The 14,753-nt window shown below is 44.4% G+C and overlaps 1 protein-coding gene across 1 annotated transcript in view; it reads left to right on the plus strand.

Annotated features, from left to right (window-relative positions):
- Positions 1-14,753, plus strand: part of mtmr11 (myotubularin related protein 11) — a 28,406-nt gene that overhangs the window by 4,564 nt on the left and 9,089 nt on the right. The window contains exons 2-11 of the mRNA XM_023801422.2: positions 4,837-4,906; positions 8,102-8,238; positions 9,320-9,389; positions 9,482-9,621; positions 9,776-9,860; positions 10,254-10,401; positions 11,018-11,105; positions 11,194-11,282; positions 11,652-11,776; positions 14,333-14,411. Of these exons, the coding sequence (XP_023657190.2) occupies positions 4,837-4,906; positions 8,102-8,238; positions 9,320-9,389; positions 9,482-9,621; positions 9,776-9,860; positions 10,254-10,401; positions 11,018-11,105; positions 11,194-11,282; positions 11,652-11,776; positions 14,333-14,411 (1,031 nt within the window). The remainder of the gene's footprint in view (positions 1-4,836; positions 4,907-8,101; positions 8,239-9,319; positions 9,390-9,481; positions 9,622-9,775; positions 9,861-10,253; positions 10,402-11,017; positions 11,106-11,193; positions 11,283-11,651; positions 11,777-14,332; positions 14,412-14,753) is intronic.

Genomic DNA, 14,753 nt, shown 5'->3' on the forward strand with positions numbered 1-14,753 from the left:
TTTGATATCGGATAGGGATTTTTTTCTGAGGATAATGTGAGTATTATAGGCCGTACATTTGGGGCTCGGGGAGAGCATTTGAAAGCACGCAGAGCTCATTTTTTGGTTTACATTTTAATTTAACTATGAGGACTTCAAATGGGCGAAGTCGACGGAAAACAAAGACCGACAGGAAATAACCACGAATTAAATCTGCGTCAGGCGTGTTTTTATTTACTCTTTCTAATAATTAACGCGTTTTCCGCAGTGGCAAGTCGGCCTGTTTTGCATGCAATGGTGATGCTCTGCTGCCTTTCGGTTACGTTTCATTCCTCTGTCGTGAGATCCGCTATATTTTTTGGCATGGGGAGGGCAGTGCGGTTTCGTTGCAGAGATCGCTGCGCAGTCTGGTCGATGGCAACCACGTGCAATGGAAAAAAGAAACGTTTCTGAGCCCATCTCGTCCAGAAAAGTGCTTCTGGCCTAATTTGGCTCGATGTCTCTCAAACAAGGCTCTCGCTTTTTAATCCGTTTCGTCTCCCAGACTTACACCGTGTTATAGCACTCAGCCTCAGCCCGGCTCCCCTTACCCCATCCCTGGCTCGTCCTCCGTACCCATTCCGTTGCTTTTCCACTCTTTGATCAGAAACCCCTGGACGGTCCCCGTAAACGTCTCGTCTCATTAACTCAGTGGTATATCTCAATGGGATGATTGTGCTTCCGATTAAAAATCCCACTTTCCGTTGTTTTCTAGTTAGCGTTAATGTGGAACAGTCCGAGCGGAATAGGGGAAAAATCCTGCAGTTTAAATAACGCGTTTTACCAAGAGAATGGAACTGCACAAATCGCCAGGAAAGGGGGATATTTTTCTATCATTACTTGGGAAATCCCGATGACACGGCACGTGATACAAGAGACCTGAAAGATCACAAAAGTAAAGACAATTTTTCATTACCTAACCGCTTCACTTATGAATACTGTATATGCAATCTGCCGTGAGACTCGCAGAAAACGCCAGGGTAGTGTAGAAAACAAGGCATCTGCTTTAAGTCCGTCCAGGAATTTGTCATTCTTTTCATTGCCAGAATCACCAGAAGTGGAGGATAAATAAACACACCAAAATCTGCTCCCTTGAAACATGGAAAGAATTACTTAAAATATTAACCAGCTTCAAGGAGTAACCAAACACGCTGTAAAGTTTTACAGTGGCGCTGGCTGTAAAATATTTGAGAAGGGCTTGTTTTTTTCCTAATGTATTTCTTTCATCTGCTGCCCAGGGCAGAGCAATAAATGGTGCAGTACAGCAACCCTGCCTTAATCCTGTAGTAATCCTAGCACTTTGCTTGGCTTCCAGTTAAAGTCAGACTGTGGAATGAGTATTATCCTGTTTTAGTGGTTCAGGTCACACTTCATTTTGACTTGGGAACGTTATTGATTTATCCAGTAACCAAGGGCAGTCTTTTGTGATGTCTCTGATATTGCTTCCCAGTTTGGCCACAATTAGCTAGGCTTAGCAGATAACTATAGATGTATAACCAGGCTAAGTGAACCTCAAACTTAGTATGAGGGGTGGTTGAAAAGGGTCAGTTTTTCATTATTTGCAAAAATCAAATGTTACTTTAAATGAAAAAAGTAAGTTCAACCTGAAAATAATTATGTTTATGTAGTTACCACTTGCCTGCTAAATTACCATTACATCTATCAGCTATCATCACCTCCAACACAAATCAATAGTTTATAACATTATATAACAGTAAAACTATTAGGTTGTCAAATCAGATTTGAAGCTGTAACTATTTAATTGTGTTAACTTCCAAATGGGTGTGGATTTGATAGCGTGGTCACACCATTGAGCAGTCATACAGAGACAGTAGTAATACTTGACATAACATTGCCGGTTCAGTTAGCCAAAAACTTTCATATTTAGTATCTTTTACTGATAACATTTGCAGCAAGTTATTCACCTTTTCATTTGTGTGCTCTGTCAGTGGCCGTTATTATGTCTTGGCGGATGTGCCCTGCACATTCAGATGAACTGAGGTATGTGTTTCTTATCAATTGACTGTATAGAATACATTCTTCTAGACTCTTGATTCTTAGACCTTCATTGTGTGTGTGTGTGTGTGTGTGTGTATGTACATGTGTGTTTTTGTCTGGAAGTGATTATGGCGTAGCAATGTGCCTGCAAGAGAGCCGATTATATAACTAAAGAGAAGCAGGCCAGGTGGAAGTTGGGTATAGATTTTTAGACCTGCTTCTGCATCTAAATGCTGACGCTACTGAATTTTGAAGCACCAGAATGACCATATAGCTCACTTTTTTTTTTAAACCCCTGGATTCCTTATCTGCACAGTGAGCTTTCCATGGGGTGACTTTGTTAATTCGCTGAGATTTCATCTGAACACCACTAACGTGCCGGAGCACGGCAGAGAGGAAATAATGGGGTGATTTACGGCCGCGAAATGGCAAAAACAGATTTTGCACTCTTCTCCGTGAGTTCCTCACTCTGGGCCCATTTCGGGTCTTTTAAAGACACCAGAGGACAGTCTGCGACTATTTGTGCCAGCTCTGCAAGCTAAGGCCCTGAAATCCGCACGCATCTCTTAAGCCGTCTGGGGAAGCCGTCGGCCAAATATGGTGCACAGAGCTGAAGAATCCAGTCTGAGAAACAACAAAGGAATGTCATTCCTTTCCACTTGAGACTCTTTGGGTGCTTTTCTTCAGAAGGGACTTTGCACTGTACTCTTTAGACCAGCTGGGGGACAGATTGCGTTCAGGGAGCAGCTAGATTTCCCATTTACACTTAACGAGTAGCCTGTGTTACTTACTGTTTTTACTAATTAAGTCAAAGCCGCTAACATCCTTGCATTCAGACTGAAAAGAACACGTTTCCTTGCTGTTTTAAGTCTTTTATGCATTGTCAGTGTTCACCACCACTCAAACCATGCATGTGTATGGGGTCCCTGAGGTTTGTGTGGCCTCCTCCATTGGCCACAGACAGTCACTACACTAGGTATTAATAAACACATCCTGAAGCAGCATATTCTGCTAAATAACTATCTAGTTACGATCTGCTGACTCTACTCACTATCTATCTATCTATCTATCTATCTATCTATCTATCTATCTATCTATCTATCTATCTATCTATCTATCTATCTATCTATCTATCTATCTATCTATCTATCTATCTATCTATCTATCATCTATCTATCTATAAATTACTTTTTGAATGGAACCCCCGGTGCTGTGTGACTTTTCACTTAGTTGTGAAAATTCCAAGTGCCAGTTTGTCAACAAGATTAAAAATGTGTCGCTAACGCAATGGATAAAGAATGAGTAAAACTCATTGTCTCACGCCCTTTGATGAATATTTCGGTTTGTGGCGTGCTGATCCTATTGGGTACTGAAGGGGTTAACTAGCTCTCTAGATTGTAGATGAAGTCCCCAGAGAGTCAGTAGACTTCGGCAAGGATTTAACCCGGATCTCTTCCGTGAATGTTACGCCCACGTAAATAGGTCATGTGTCTGGGTATAGTAACGGGCACCGGGTGAGTCACAGCGTACAGAAGCATCTGTCAAATAAACAAACAGCATCTCGAAACGGCCTGTGTCCTCCCTCTGTGGAGGAATCGTGTGGGGGTGGGAGGGGGGGGGGGTGTTCCTAAGTGGCTCCACATGTGTGAGTTCATGGTCTGGAAATAGCTCCTGCGGCCCTGGATGATAGTGCCAGTAAACGAAACGGGTGGGTTTTCATAACTGCTCTCAACTGCCAAACAGTAGAAAGTCAAACCAAAACAAAAACAAGAAAATCGTTTTGAGCCAGTCAGGCTGGGATCTCCGGGGTAATGGGCACTTAGAGCCAACTGGGAAAAAATGATTGGGTGGGAATTTATATCGTTTTCCTCAGAAATTTATTTTCGTTTTCTGGATGTCGGTCATCTTTAACACAAAAGTGGTCAGGATTAGCTAAGTGATACAATCCCAGAATCCTCTAAGTAAGTCAGCTAATTAGGAATTTTATAATGCCAATGTATACGTGACATTCTCTGGGGGAGAGCTTTGCTGGGGCCGATAAGTGCTGACTGCACGCTAGCACCTCCTGGGGGTGGGCTGCACAGGCTCGGAGATGCACGGCGCTTTTGATGACACAGCGCCTGCTCTTGCAGGTGGTTCAGAGTAATTCAGTGTGATCCCTAGTCCTTGTTGAAATGAGTGGAGCTGATGACCTCTGACCTTGGCTCCCTCAGGCTAGTTTATGGGTATATGCAGCTATAAGCATTTGGAAACCAATAAACTGAGACAGAATCAGAAACTAATATTTTTTGAGCATTTTGGATTTAATTCTACTAGGCCCGATTTGGTCTCAGAGCCACCCTGGACATGTGCTTGATGTGTTTCTTTCACAGCCCCAGAGCTCTTTCCTGAATCTGAGACGTGTGCGTTTCAGTCTTTGCCGAGTCAGCTTCTCCTTGCCATGTTTGTTTCTAGATAACACATTAACTGCATATGAACCCTGGAAGTCCTACGATTTAACAGAAAAATCCAGTAATTTGATGCAGTTTTCAAAATAAGGATAGTAGCTCAAAAACTAGACATGATAAGGAATGTCTCTGATGCAAAAACTCTTGTATTTTGTTTGGTTACTTATGGTTATGGTTAGGGCTGGATAGGGGTTAAGGTTGGCATAGTTAGCATTAGCAATTTTCCCATAGAAATGAATGAGCGTTCCTCAAAAAGATATGTTTACCCGACGTGTGTGTGTGTGTGTGTGTGCGTCTGTGTGTGTGTGCGTGTGTGTGTGTGTCCCCGCCGTGGCTCAGCACGCTGCTGACATTTGTGTCCCTCTCTCCACAGGAGAAGATGCTGAACTACAGCATGCTACACGGGAAGTGCAGGGACAAGTTCGGCCTGCGATGTCTGCCAGGTCAGTACCGCCGCCTTCGCAGTCAGTATGCTCCCACGCAGCTGCATGCGGCCGCTGTATGCTGTGACGTCGCACTCTGCTCCCTACCTGTGTCACCCCATCGCATTTAATTTATTGCGGCTTACTGAGCACCGTCACAAAAAGCCCTGCATAATTATAGCTGTGCTTGTTGACTTCCTGCCGGCACTGGACAACTTGTGAGGAAATGAGCGGGGAGAGTGACAATCCCGTGCATAATGACCGGATAAAAAGTCCCCCCCCCTGCCGATCCCATGGGGCCACGCTTTCGGCTGTGTGCATGGTAGGGTGCATTGTGGTTGGAGCGCCCCCCCTCCCCACAGCCCAGTCTGGCTGCCGGAGAACAATTCCTCAGTGTTCTGCTTGGGAGTTTGGCGGGCCCCCAACCAGCCCCCCGCCCAGCCCGAGTCGTAATCTCGCTGTCAGCGCTCTCCTGTTCCAGGAGCTTGAGTGAGGAATGTTGGCAGGCTGCGGGGATCGCTGCGGCTGGGCTAATCTTTAACGTTTAATGCGTTTGGAGAGTTGACTTGCCTGCGCGGGGCCTTCCCATGCGTGCGCCGAGTGGCTGGCCCCCCTCCCTGCCTGCCTCTCATTTTTACTCCTCCTCCTCTAATACTTCTGTTCTCTTCACCTCCAGTAATTTATCTCTCTATTTTTTTCATTTTTCCCTTTAATGTTTGCCAGTTCATCTTTCTCATCTGCCGTGTGCCCCGCTGCCCCCCGACTCTGTAATCGCTCCACACAACGCCCCTCTCAGCCACGACCACACCCGTGTTTTTCAAAGCCGCATTACGCTCAAGCCTATTAAAAATGGGAAAGGGATTTGAAATGCTATCTTTTCAAGGCACTCGAAAGGAGCTTCAGCCCGGCCGGGTCAGAGCTCACATTTTTACTCATTTAATAATTGACATAGGGAGCTTAAGATATATGCTTTTTTAATATCAGCCTCAGAGTGCTGTGACCACGCCGCATCGCTTACAAACATGACGCAGGCAGGACTGCATGGGTCTGCGCAGCTCTGCGCTGACAGAGAGGGTTTGCCCAGCAGTAATAATCCAAGACATTTGTCATATTTGTACATTCTTTCAGAAAACGTGGCAGATGAATTCTCGACCAAACCTCGATATATAACATCGGTGGGGGGGGCGGGGGGCGAAGCAGGCAAAGCAAATCAGCCCTAAATTGTCAAGGTTAATGAAATTAAAAGGGTGTTTGCCCTGGGGAATTAGGAAGCGTGCGATGAATCAGAGGCCACAACCATGCTTTTGATTGCTGTCACTTTAAGCCTTGTTGAGTATAATTGGGAGGGTTGGCACGGTAACTCCGCGGGTGGCGTGTTGTGATGCCCTTGGTTGCACGGCCGCATTCCTGTACTCCTTTCTGGGAAGAAGGTCCTTTCTTCTAGTAAGTGGAGATTGTCTGTCTGGTGAAACTGCTTTGCTGTATGAAACAGTGACAGGTGTGTCGCTGGGAATTCAGCCGGGCCTGATATTCTGGTTAGTGCCAGTATTGTCATTTCTTAAATGACTTATGTGATGCCACTGGATCTGGATCAGCATATTATACTATTACTCATGTATTAATTATCCAATAAATAGTCGTAGTTACATACTGATCTCATGATAATTCATCATTAATGAATCATGACATATGTATCATCACGCACTTGCTATATTTATTACTATATCTGTTAATTATGTAAATGTTTGTGAACTACTGAAAGAACTACTGAAGGAATCTCTAAGGAACTACTGAACAAGTAATGAATAACACAAGAGAAATACTGTTTGTTCATCATTAATGAATTGCGATGCATCTTTTATCTCAAGTAGCAACTATATTTGTTCACGATTTGTTCATAATTTGTGCTTCAGTAGTAACTGAGTTATTAGTAAGTATTTGTGCCCCATAAAGTAAAGTGTTACCGGTCAGCCTAGGAGGGAATAATTTCTGATGACATACCCATGCCCATACAGTAGGGGTCACTCTTCACATAGCCAGAGGCTGTGGGTTTGTCTGTGAAATACATCAGTCTTCTCTATTAGCCTGCTTATCAGAGAATGAGCAAGGCATTACCCCTTTAAATATTTTACAGCTACAGTGGCTGGTAGTTTTCTACAAGGACAGCATGTCTGTTGTGTAGACTTTGATTCCTGAATCTGAAGTGTGTGCATATTATCCTTTGCTAAGCTTATTTCCTGAATGTTCCTAGATAACATATTAACTATATATTAAAACTGAAAGGCCCACATTTTACCAAAAAAAAACTCCAGTAGTTTAATGCAGTAGCCATCAAAAAAATAGTAGCTCAAAAATGGAAACCAGACACGATAAGGAATCATACTGTCGCAAATGACCACCAGGTGCCGTTCCCATCATTCGATTTTGAAGGAATTCATAGCACTTCAGTAAATGCTTCATGTGGAAAGCATATTTTTCTGTGGGCGTGCCTTTTTCTGGACAGTCTTACAATGGCCTTTGCAGGCGTAAAAAGGCATTTCTTGAAATCTGTGCCGCACTGGACGACGTCGCCATGGAAACCAGCCCTCACTGGCAAAGCCTTTGTTTTGTAGCTGGAGACCATTACAAACATGCAGCAGGCAGGGCATCTGCTAAAGAAATTTATGGTGTTTTCTGTATGTAAACAGATTTATTACATTATTGCTGGCTGTAAAATGTTTTATTCCTTCATTTGTTTTTAGGGTGAAGGGTGGCAAAGAAAATGCATTTGAAGTGAATCATGTTGACGTCACATTGTAACTGTTGCATGTGCCATTGTTTTTCAAAATGTTGTTCTCCGAAACATTCTTGGTTCATCTCAAAAAAATATTGTGTCGACGCAGTTACAGTGAAGAAACAAAAAGTTCTGGGTACCGTGAAAGTAAATATTTAAAACAAGTTTAATATTGAACTTCCAGCTTTGACTGTTACATTCATTGCGCATACTATGACAAAATTAGACATTTGATTGTTATTTTTGGGCAGAAATGTTAAGGAAAATTGGAAATTTTGAATATACAGGATGGCAAGACCTCATTTGATTCTTTATCCAAAATATACCTTTGCAATTTTTTTTCTGTGGACCTCTGTCATTAAAATACTTGAAATATAACGCAAACTATAAAACCCTGACAGATTATTTTGTCCCTGCCCTCCGCCCCCCCCCTCCCCCCCCAGGCGAGTGTGTCCTCCAGAGGGCAGTGTTGGTGAGGAAGAAGCTGTCTGGTGTGGAAGGAGGTGGCTGGCTGGCTGGAACCCTCTTCTGCACCCACTTCAGAGTCGCCTTCGTGCCCCAGGACAGCGAGAAACCAGACGTAAGGTTTTGGACTGGCATCTGCTGCGGAGTGTTGTCATGACAACCTGCATAGGGTTACTTCAGTAACGTCTGAAGGCAGGGGGGCAGGAGTGACAAGACACTCGGCACTGATAATTTTTTTAACTCTCAGCTGTCATTGACTTGACCTGTATGACACTGAAAAGTATGGGTATATTATAAGATGTCTCCTAGTCTACAAGTGCTGCTTCAGTGGCTGTTTTGCTATTTTGTAACACAGGGTGGTAATATGGAGTCCAGTCATATAAGGATTTGTTTGCATAGCTTATTATGCTGTTTTCTCCTTAAAAACCATCCTACACATCAGAAACAGAAGCTCAATCAACACATGGGCTATAAACCTCTGATCTTCTCACATCATAACAAGGGGACCCTGCTTTCAGTGTAAAACAGGGTATAAATGTTTCTTGCTGTACCTGTTAGTGAACCGTGAATGCTTTTACATGATAGGGAAGAGGCAGGAAAGGAATGGACCCTTGGTTACTCAGTGGAATTTGTGACACTGGTTGCATGGCGACAGTGTTGCTCGGCAACAGATACTAGCAGAACTACTTTCAAGCCCTGAGCAGTCAGTCAAGATAAGACTGATCCTTGCTAGCAGGCCTGTTATATTTGACCAATACAGACACTATCCAGTCCATGCTGTGCTCGGAAGGTGAGGCAGCAATGGCCTATGCTAAAAGCACTCAGGTGTAATCAAGTGGGTGGCAGAGTGGAGTAGTGGAAATCACTGTAGCCTTATACCCACAAGGTTGTGGGTTCTAATCCTAGCCATTTGTGTCTGGATACATGCGATTAGGTGAATCAGTGGCTCTAAAATGTCCATATTGTCTGAGTGTATGTCCCTGCCTGTGTTGGACTGGCGTCCCACCCAGGATCTCTCCTGCTTCATGTCCTGCTCATCCAAACTCATCCTGACCATGTAGTGGATAAGCAGTTGGGAGATTAACAGGTCTTGATCCAGAGTATGTATGTGAGGAATCTCTACTTGGATGAGCAGGTAGAGGTCACAGTATAACGCTTTTCCTTGGATGCCTCTAAAGTCCAGTCTCCATCTTCAGGACAATGCAGACCCAGTGCTCCTCGGGGATCACGACGTGGCCCTCGCCTCTATCGAGAAGGTGGTGGCTGGTAAGCCCATACCCATTAAGCTCTTAGAGTCGCTCGACTGACCCGCTCAGTTCATTTATCCATGACGGCTGCCTCAATTTCGCTCGCTGCAGTGGGACCATCTCGCACGAAGCTTGTGACGGCCAACTCCTCCCTGAAGTTCACCCCCGAGGAGCTGGTCCTGTACTGCCGCGACCTCCGCGTCCTCTGCTTCCTGTTTGACCGGCTGACCCCCGAAACTCAGGCCGTGGAGGTGAGCGATGGTCTGCTCTCTCCTGTCGTAGATTAAACCCACAAATCCGTAACCATTTGGGTCTTGGCTGAAGCAGGAGCCCAGAGCCCAGCTTCCCACTATCTGCTGTAGACGTCTTGTACTATACTGAGGCCGCTCGGTCATTTCACCGCAGATCACCTACGCCATCGCCAAAACCTACCAGCCCCTGAAGCCTGGATCCATCCTCTCCTTCCAAAACGCCGCGCTGGGGAGTGTGGGTGAGGGCAGGCCTCCCGTAATTACACACAACAAGTGATTCCTGGGCCTTAAGTTGTGTTTTAAGAGATTTGATCCGCCCACTAATTGCTCATTTGAAACAATTAAAGAATGCTTTATCTTTTCATGTGGGAACACTGCTCTCATTTGCTTATTAGAAAAAAAACTACCCTGTTAAAACTTGCCATAAGTGGGGGTTGTTAAATCAGTATAATTACCATGGTGATGTGTTGCTCTGGCCTTTGTTTAACCCTGTGCTTCACTTCAGGGAAATAACAACAGGAGAATAGTTGAAATCATGCTTGTTATCTGCATCAGCTTGACGTGGATGGATTAAGTGACCTTGCTTGTGTGACTCGAGGCCTTGGGACATTCTGCCTATGCTTGACACACAGAGATGAGACAGTTCCTCAGCAACCGGAGGCCGGATGGCCAGATGAAGCTGTTTGACTGCGCTGCCGACTGGGACGGTGAGCTGGAGAGGACTGGAGCCACTGGCTGGAGGGTCAGCACCATCAACGACCGCTTTGAGATGGCCACCAGGTATCAGCCTTGGAAGATCAGAGTCTAGGGCAGGTTTTCCCAGTCTGGTCCTCGGGGAACCTGCAGACACCCTCCCAGGAAGCGAAAGCGAGAACATGGACTGACTGTGGGTGCCCAAGGACTGGATTGGGAAACACTGGTCCAGGGAGTCTCTCTGATGCATCATCAGCTGTGCTGGAATTGAGGGAGACCTGGGGAGACTCCCTATAAGAGGACTCCCCATAAGAGGACTCCCCATAAGAGGACTCCCCATATGAGGACTCCCCATAAGAGGACTCCCCATAAGAGGACTCCCTTTAAGAGGACTCCCCATAAGAGGACTCCCTATAAGAGGACTCCCCATAAGAGCTCAGAGGCCCCCATAAGAGAAAAAAAAAATGCCCACCAGGGGACAGTTGAAGACCTCTGACACCTTCTCTTTATGTATTATTTACATTTTAGAAATAGATTAATTAATATTTTAAGAAAACCTGACACTGTAAGCCCCAAATCAGACATTATGCTTGTGAAGTTAGTCTTTAGAATAATGTAGCAGACGGGATCCTTGATGTAATCCAGGTGTTTGTTGTTTTGTTGCAAAAGGAACATTCACTTTGACGCTCCAATGTCATTTCAGCCTTCCCCGGTTTAACGTGGTGCCCCAGAAGGTTCTGGACACCGAACTGAAGAAGACATTTGCCCATTTCAATGAAGGACGCATCCCCGTGAGCATCTACCCCCATCCACGTCTCCTCCGGTCCGCTTTGTCACTCGGCTGATGTCACGCTGATGCCTGTGGTTCTCGTCCAATAGCGGTGGTGCTGGCACCACCCTTGTGGCAGTGACCTCCTGCGGACGGCCAGTTTCCAGAACAACATTTACCATGAGAAGGACGACATCAGGTATTGGACGGGGCCCTTACTATAAAACACTGAGTTCTCACACGAGTCCATCCAGGCTAGCATATTTAGTCAGTGTAGTTTGTTTAATGTCCCTGGGCACCCTATCAATGATTTCTTATTTTTGTGCCTTTATTTATTTTGGTATTTTTATTTTTAAATGACTTTATGGTCGAGAAATCAAACAAAAGAATATTATTAGTAGCTGGTTGCCGTATTTGGTCAGTGGGTCGGGGGTAAATATAAGACGATGAGTCAGACTGGCCAATGGGCTTCCTGAGGAAAGTTCCTCGCCCGGAAGCGTCTGGGTGAATGGGGCATTGTTGGTGTGTTTGCTGCGCTAACCGTGGCTTTGGTTTCTCTGGACCGGAGGAATCTGGAGGCCATCGTGTTTGGCAGCCATCAGCAGTGTGTGGTGGTGGAACTGGGGGAGGAGATGGCGACTCTGGTGGACATACAGCTGGCCCACACCCGCCTGCGAGCTCTGTGCCTCGGGGGTGAGCTGTCCACGAGGACCTGCCTGGGCTCCTCTCCGTGTACCTCTAGAAGATACATCCCGTTAGATAGGGTGGTAGGGTGGCCAGATAATCCATGTCAAGGAGGACACGTTTAACTAGGACAGCATTTGTAAACTACCATTTCAATTAAAAGGACGTTGATTTCACATCAGCAACGAGTCCTTGTTGCGTGCTGATTGGTCAGTCTCCTATAATCATGCATGTGTCACTAATGTTAATGTGAAACAGCTGGATGAGTCTTTCGATCGAGGAAACAAACCAGTAAAAGTACAAGACGAACTAAACTATTTATCCAAGCACAAGAGCCTTTCAGTATTAAAGTAGTTTGTAAAACCTGAAGTTGATTAGTGTCCTCCATGACTTGGATGATCTGGTCATCCTACTCTCTGATGTATCATTTCTGTATGTTCTTCAGTAAAAGGCAAGCAATTTTGGGAGATTAGGAGATGCTTTGATCCAAAGTGACATTCTGTTTAGAAGGCGGCTTTAGCCTGTCCCAGGAACAATTGGAGCGGAGTAAAATCAAACTGCCGACCGCAGGATTTGAACCAACAACCTTTCGATCACGAGTCACGCAGCACTACATGTCAGTGTAATCACAAGTCATCTGTTTTAGTTAAATGACAACGAATTTCCTTGACGGATGCAGAAGGTCTGGGATTAGCTGTCACTGACTCTGGGTCTTTGTAACTATGTGTAGGTACCATAACTTTAAACAGTTTCAGTACAAACATCCACATTGGGTGCAGACTTTGAAAGCTGGCTAAACCTATCAAATTCCCAGTATCTGACTGCAGTAGGTGGCTTTGATCTTAACAGAGAGGCTGTAAATAAAAGATCAAAAGCCATCCAAGAAAGGAGCAGGAAACTTCTCAATAAATCTGCCTCTGCAATGAAAGGGGAGTTTTACGGCATGTGAAATGAATTCAGACTTTGACATTGGTAGCTCATGATGTCATTAAAGAGGCTTACACATTATTTTTAAATGGGTAGGTGTCTCTATAGTTTTTTTGTATTTGCAGTTCTCTGATAGCCCTCTGTGTTGTGTGTGTGTGTGCGTGTGTGTGTGTGTATTTTACTGTGCAAAAGCCTAAGGCAGTTAAAGGAAATTTACCTGGGTAGTAAACATATATTTGCCAGAACAAAAAACACAATTTAAAATCAGAATATATAGATAGGAAGAGTAACAAAATAAAAACTAACTGTAATATCTTCTTCGAATTTCTTCTATAATATCTTCTTTTCTCCGAAAAGTTACTGATATTGTGTTGGATGGCCAGATGAACTTCCTCAGTTCCCAAACCCCTCCTCAGGGCACCTAAATCATTCCATGTATTCATTAAATTTTATTATACGTTCATTCTAGTAATTAATTTAAATAGTTTAAAAAGTCAGTGAGGTATCGAATAGCATTACAAGGAGTGCAAGTGGTGAAAAAAAAACAAAAACGTGGCTGCTGCAGATAACGGGGTGATTTTAGGGGGGTTTGAAGTGGTGAAGCTGACACATGTTGATAGATGTAACAGCAGAGTTTTACACCAACATGAAGATCATTTAAGTATCATTTTCTATGACTGCCTAAGACTGTATGTGGATATGCTTTATGAAGCTAATATCCAACAATTACATTACACAAGAACATTATGTTTTTCCTCATACCTCTCATACTATACATTATTAGGTCTGTCATGTCTTGCTGTTCCTTAAAGCAGACAGGTAGAGCTTTATGATGATGTCATGTGTGGGTGTAACCATGCCAACTTCCTCTTCCTGTCGAACCAATGATTTAATCGCAGGCATCCCACCTGGGAATTCTGGGAGTCTCTCATATTATACCACTCCAGCCCACCCCACCATCACCCCCCTCCACCGGCCAGCAATAGACTTAGGCAGTATCTAATTCTGACGGTATTTTAACAAGCAGTGCTATTCCAGTATTTACCCATAAAATTTACTGACTGTGGCCGATTGTGGTTTAATCGTAACACCGCCGAAGGCGAGCCAGCTAACCATCTCCTCCCCCCCCCCTCCGGCTGTCCCTCATTCGCCTCCCTGAAATCGATAGGCCTAAGCTGGGATGTCTGTAATCAATAGGAGTGTATCGAATGTGCTTTGTGCAGCTGGCAAATCACACATTTTAGTTTTAATTTAGTTTATTTTGAACACGTTCAAAAAGAAGAAAATTTTATCTGAAGACAAAAACATAATCTAGAAGACTGAAACACATACAACAAAACTAATTAAACTACAAAATATATATTTCGTGTCCATAAACGAGTTGTAAGAAGTACATGATTTATCTGCTCTTTCTATTAATCTACTCCTACCCCTTCTCTCTGTTTAGGTCCCCAGTGTTTAGATATCTAGATAAATCACACATCAAAGGAAGATCAGGAGAAGCCCTTTGCATGATGAGAGCTGTGCTGATTTTCTCTCTGGCTTCAGCTGCCTTTGCAGTCTGACATTTTGAGCCCTGGGTATTAAGCAGATATTATATTATATTATATTATATTATATTTATTCCGTTTCCATCAGACATTTCAGCATCTGCCTGCGTGCCGGATGACAGATGGCTGTCCACCCTGGAGAGCACGCGCTGGCTGGACCACATCAGGTAGGACCCTGAACGCAGCCCCCAAATGATTCCTTTCCCGCTCTCCCTCTCTTTTTGGTCAGTCTAAGGCTGGGGCGCTGCTGAGATCTTAAGACATCCGCCGCTTAGCCCAGACACCTAATCTGCCCGAGGGTCTCTCACCTGTGCATGTGTCTGGTTCTATCTCACGGAGAGCATGATGGGAAAGGTCAAAGGTCAAAGGCCAAAGGACTGTTTCCCCAAGGGCATTATCACTATTCCGTTCTAACTTTTACCACGACATCCCACTTATCTATACAGTAAATAATCAGTTCTCATTAGATACTGTATGCATGAAATAGGGAAAATCTTTGAATATCTGAT

The sequence above is a fragment of the Paramormyrops kingsleyae genome, chromosome 9 (genome assembly GCF_048594095.1).
Source record: "Paramormyrops kingsleyae isolate MSU_618 chromosome 9, PKINGS_0.4, whole genome shotgun sequence".
Classification (NCBI taxonomy): domain Eukaryota; kingdom Metazoa; phylum Chordata; class Actinopteri; order Osteoglossiformes; family Mormyridae; genus Paramormyrops; species Paramormyrops kingsleyae.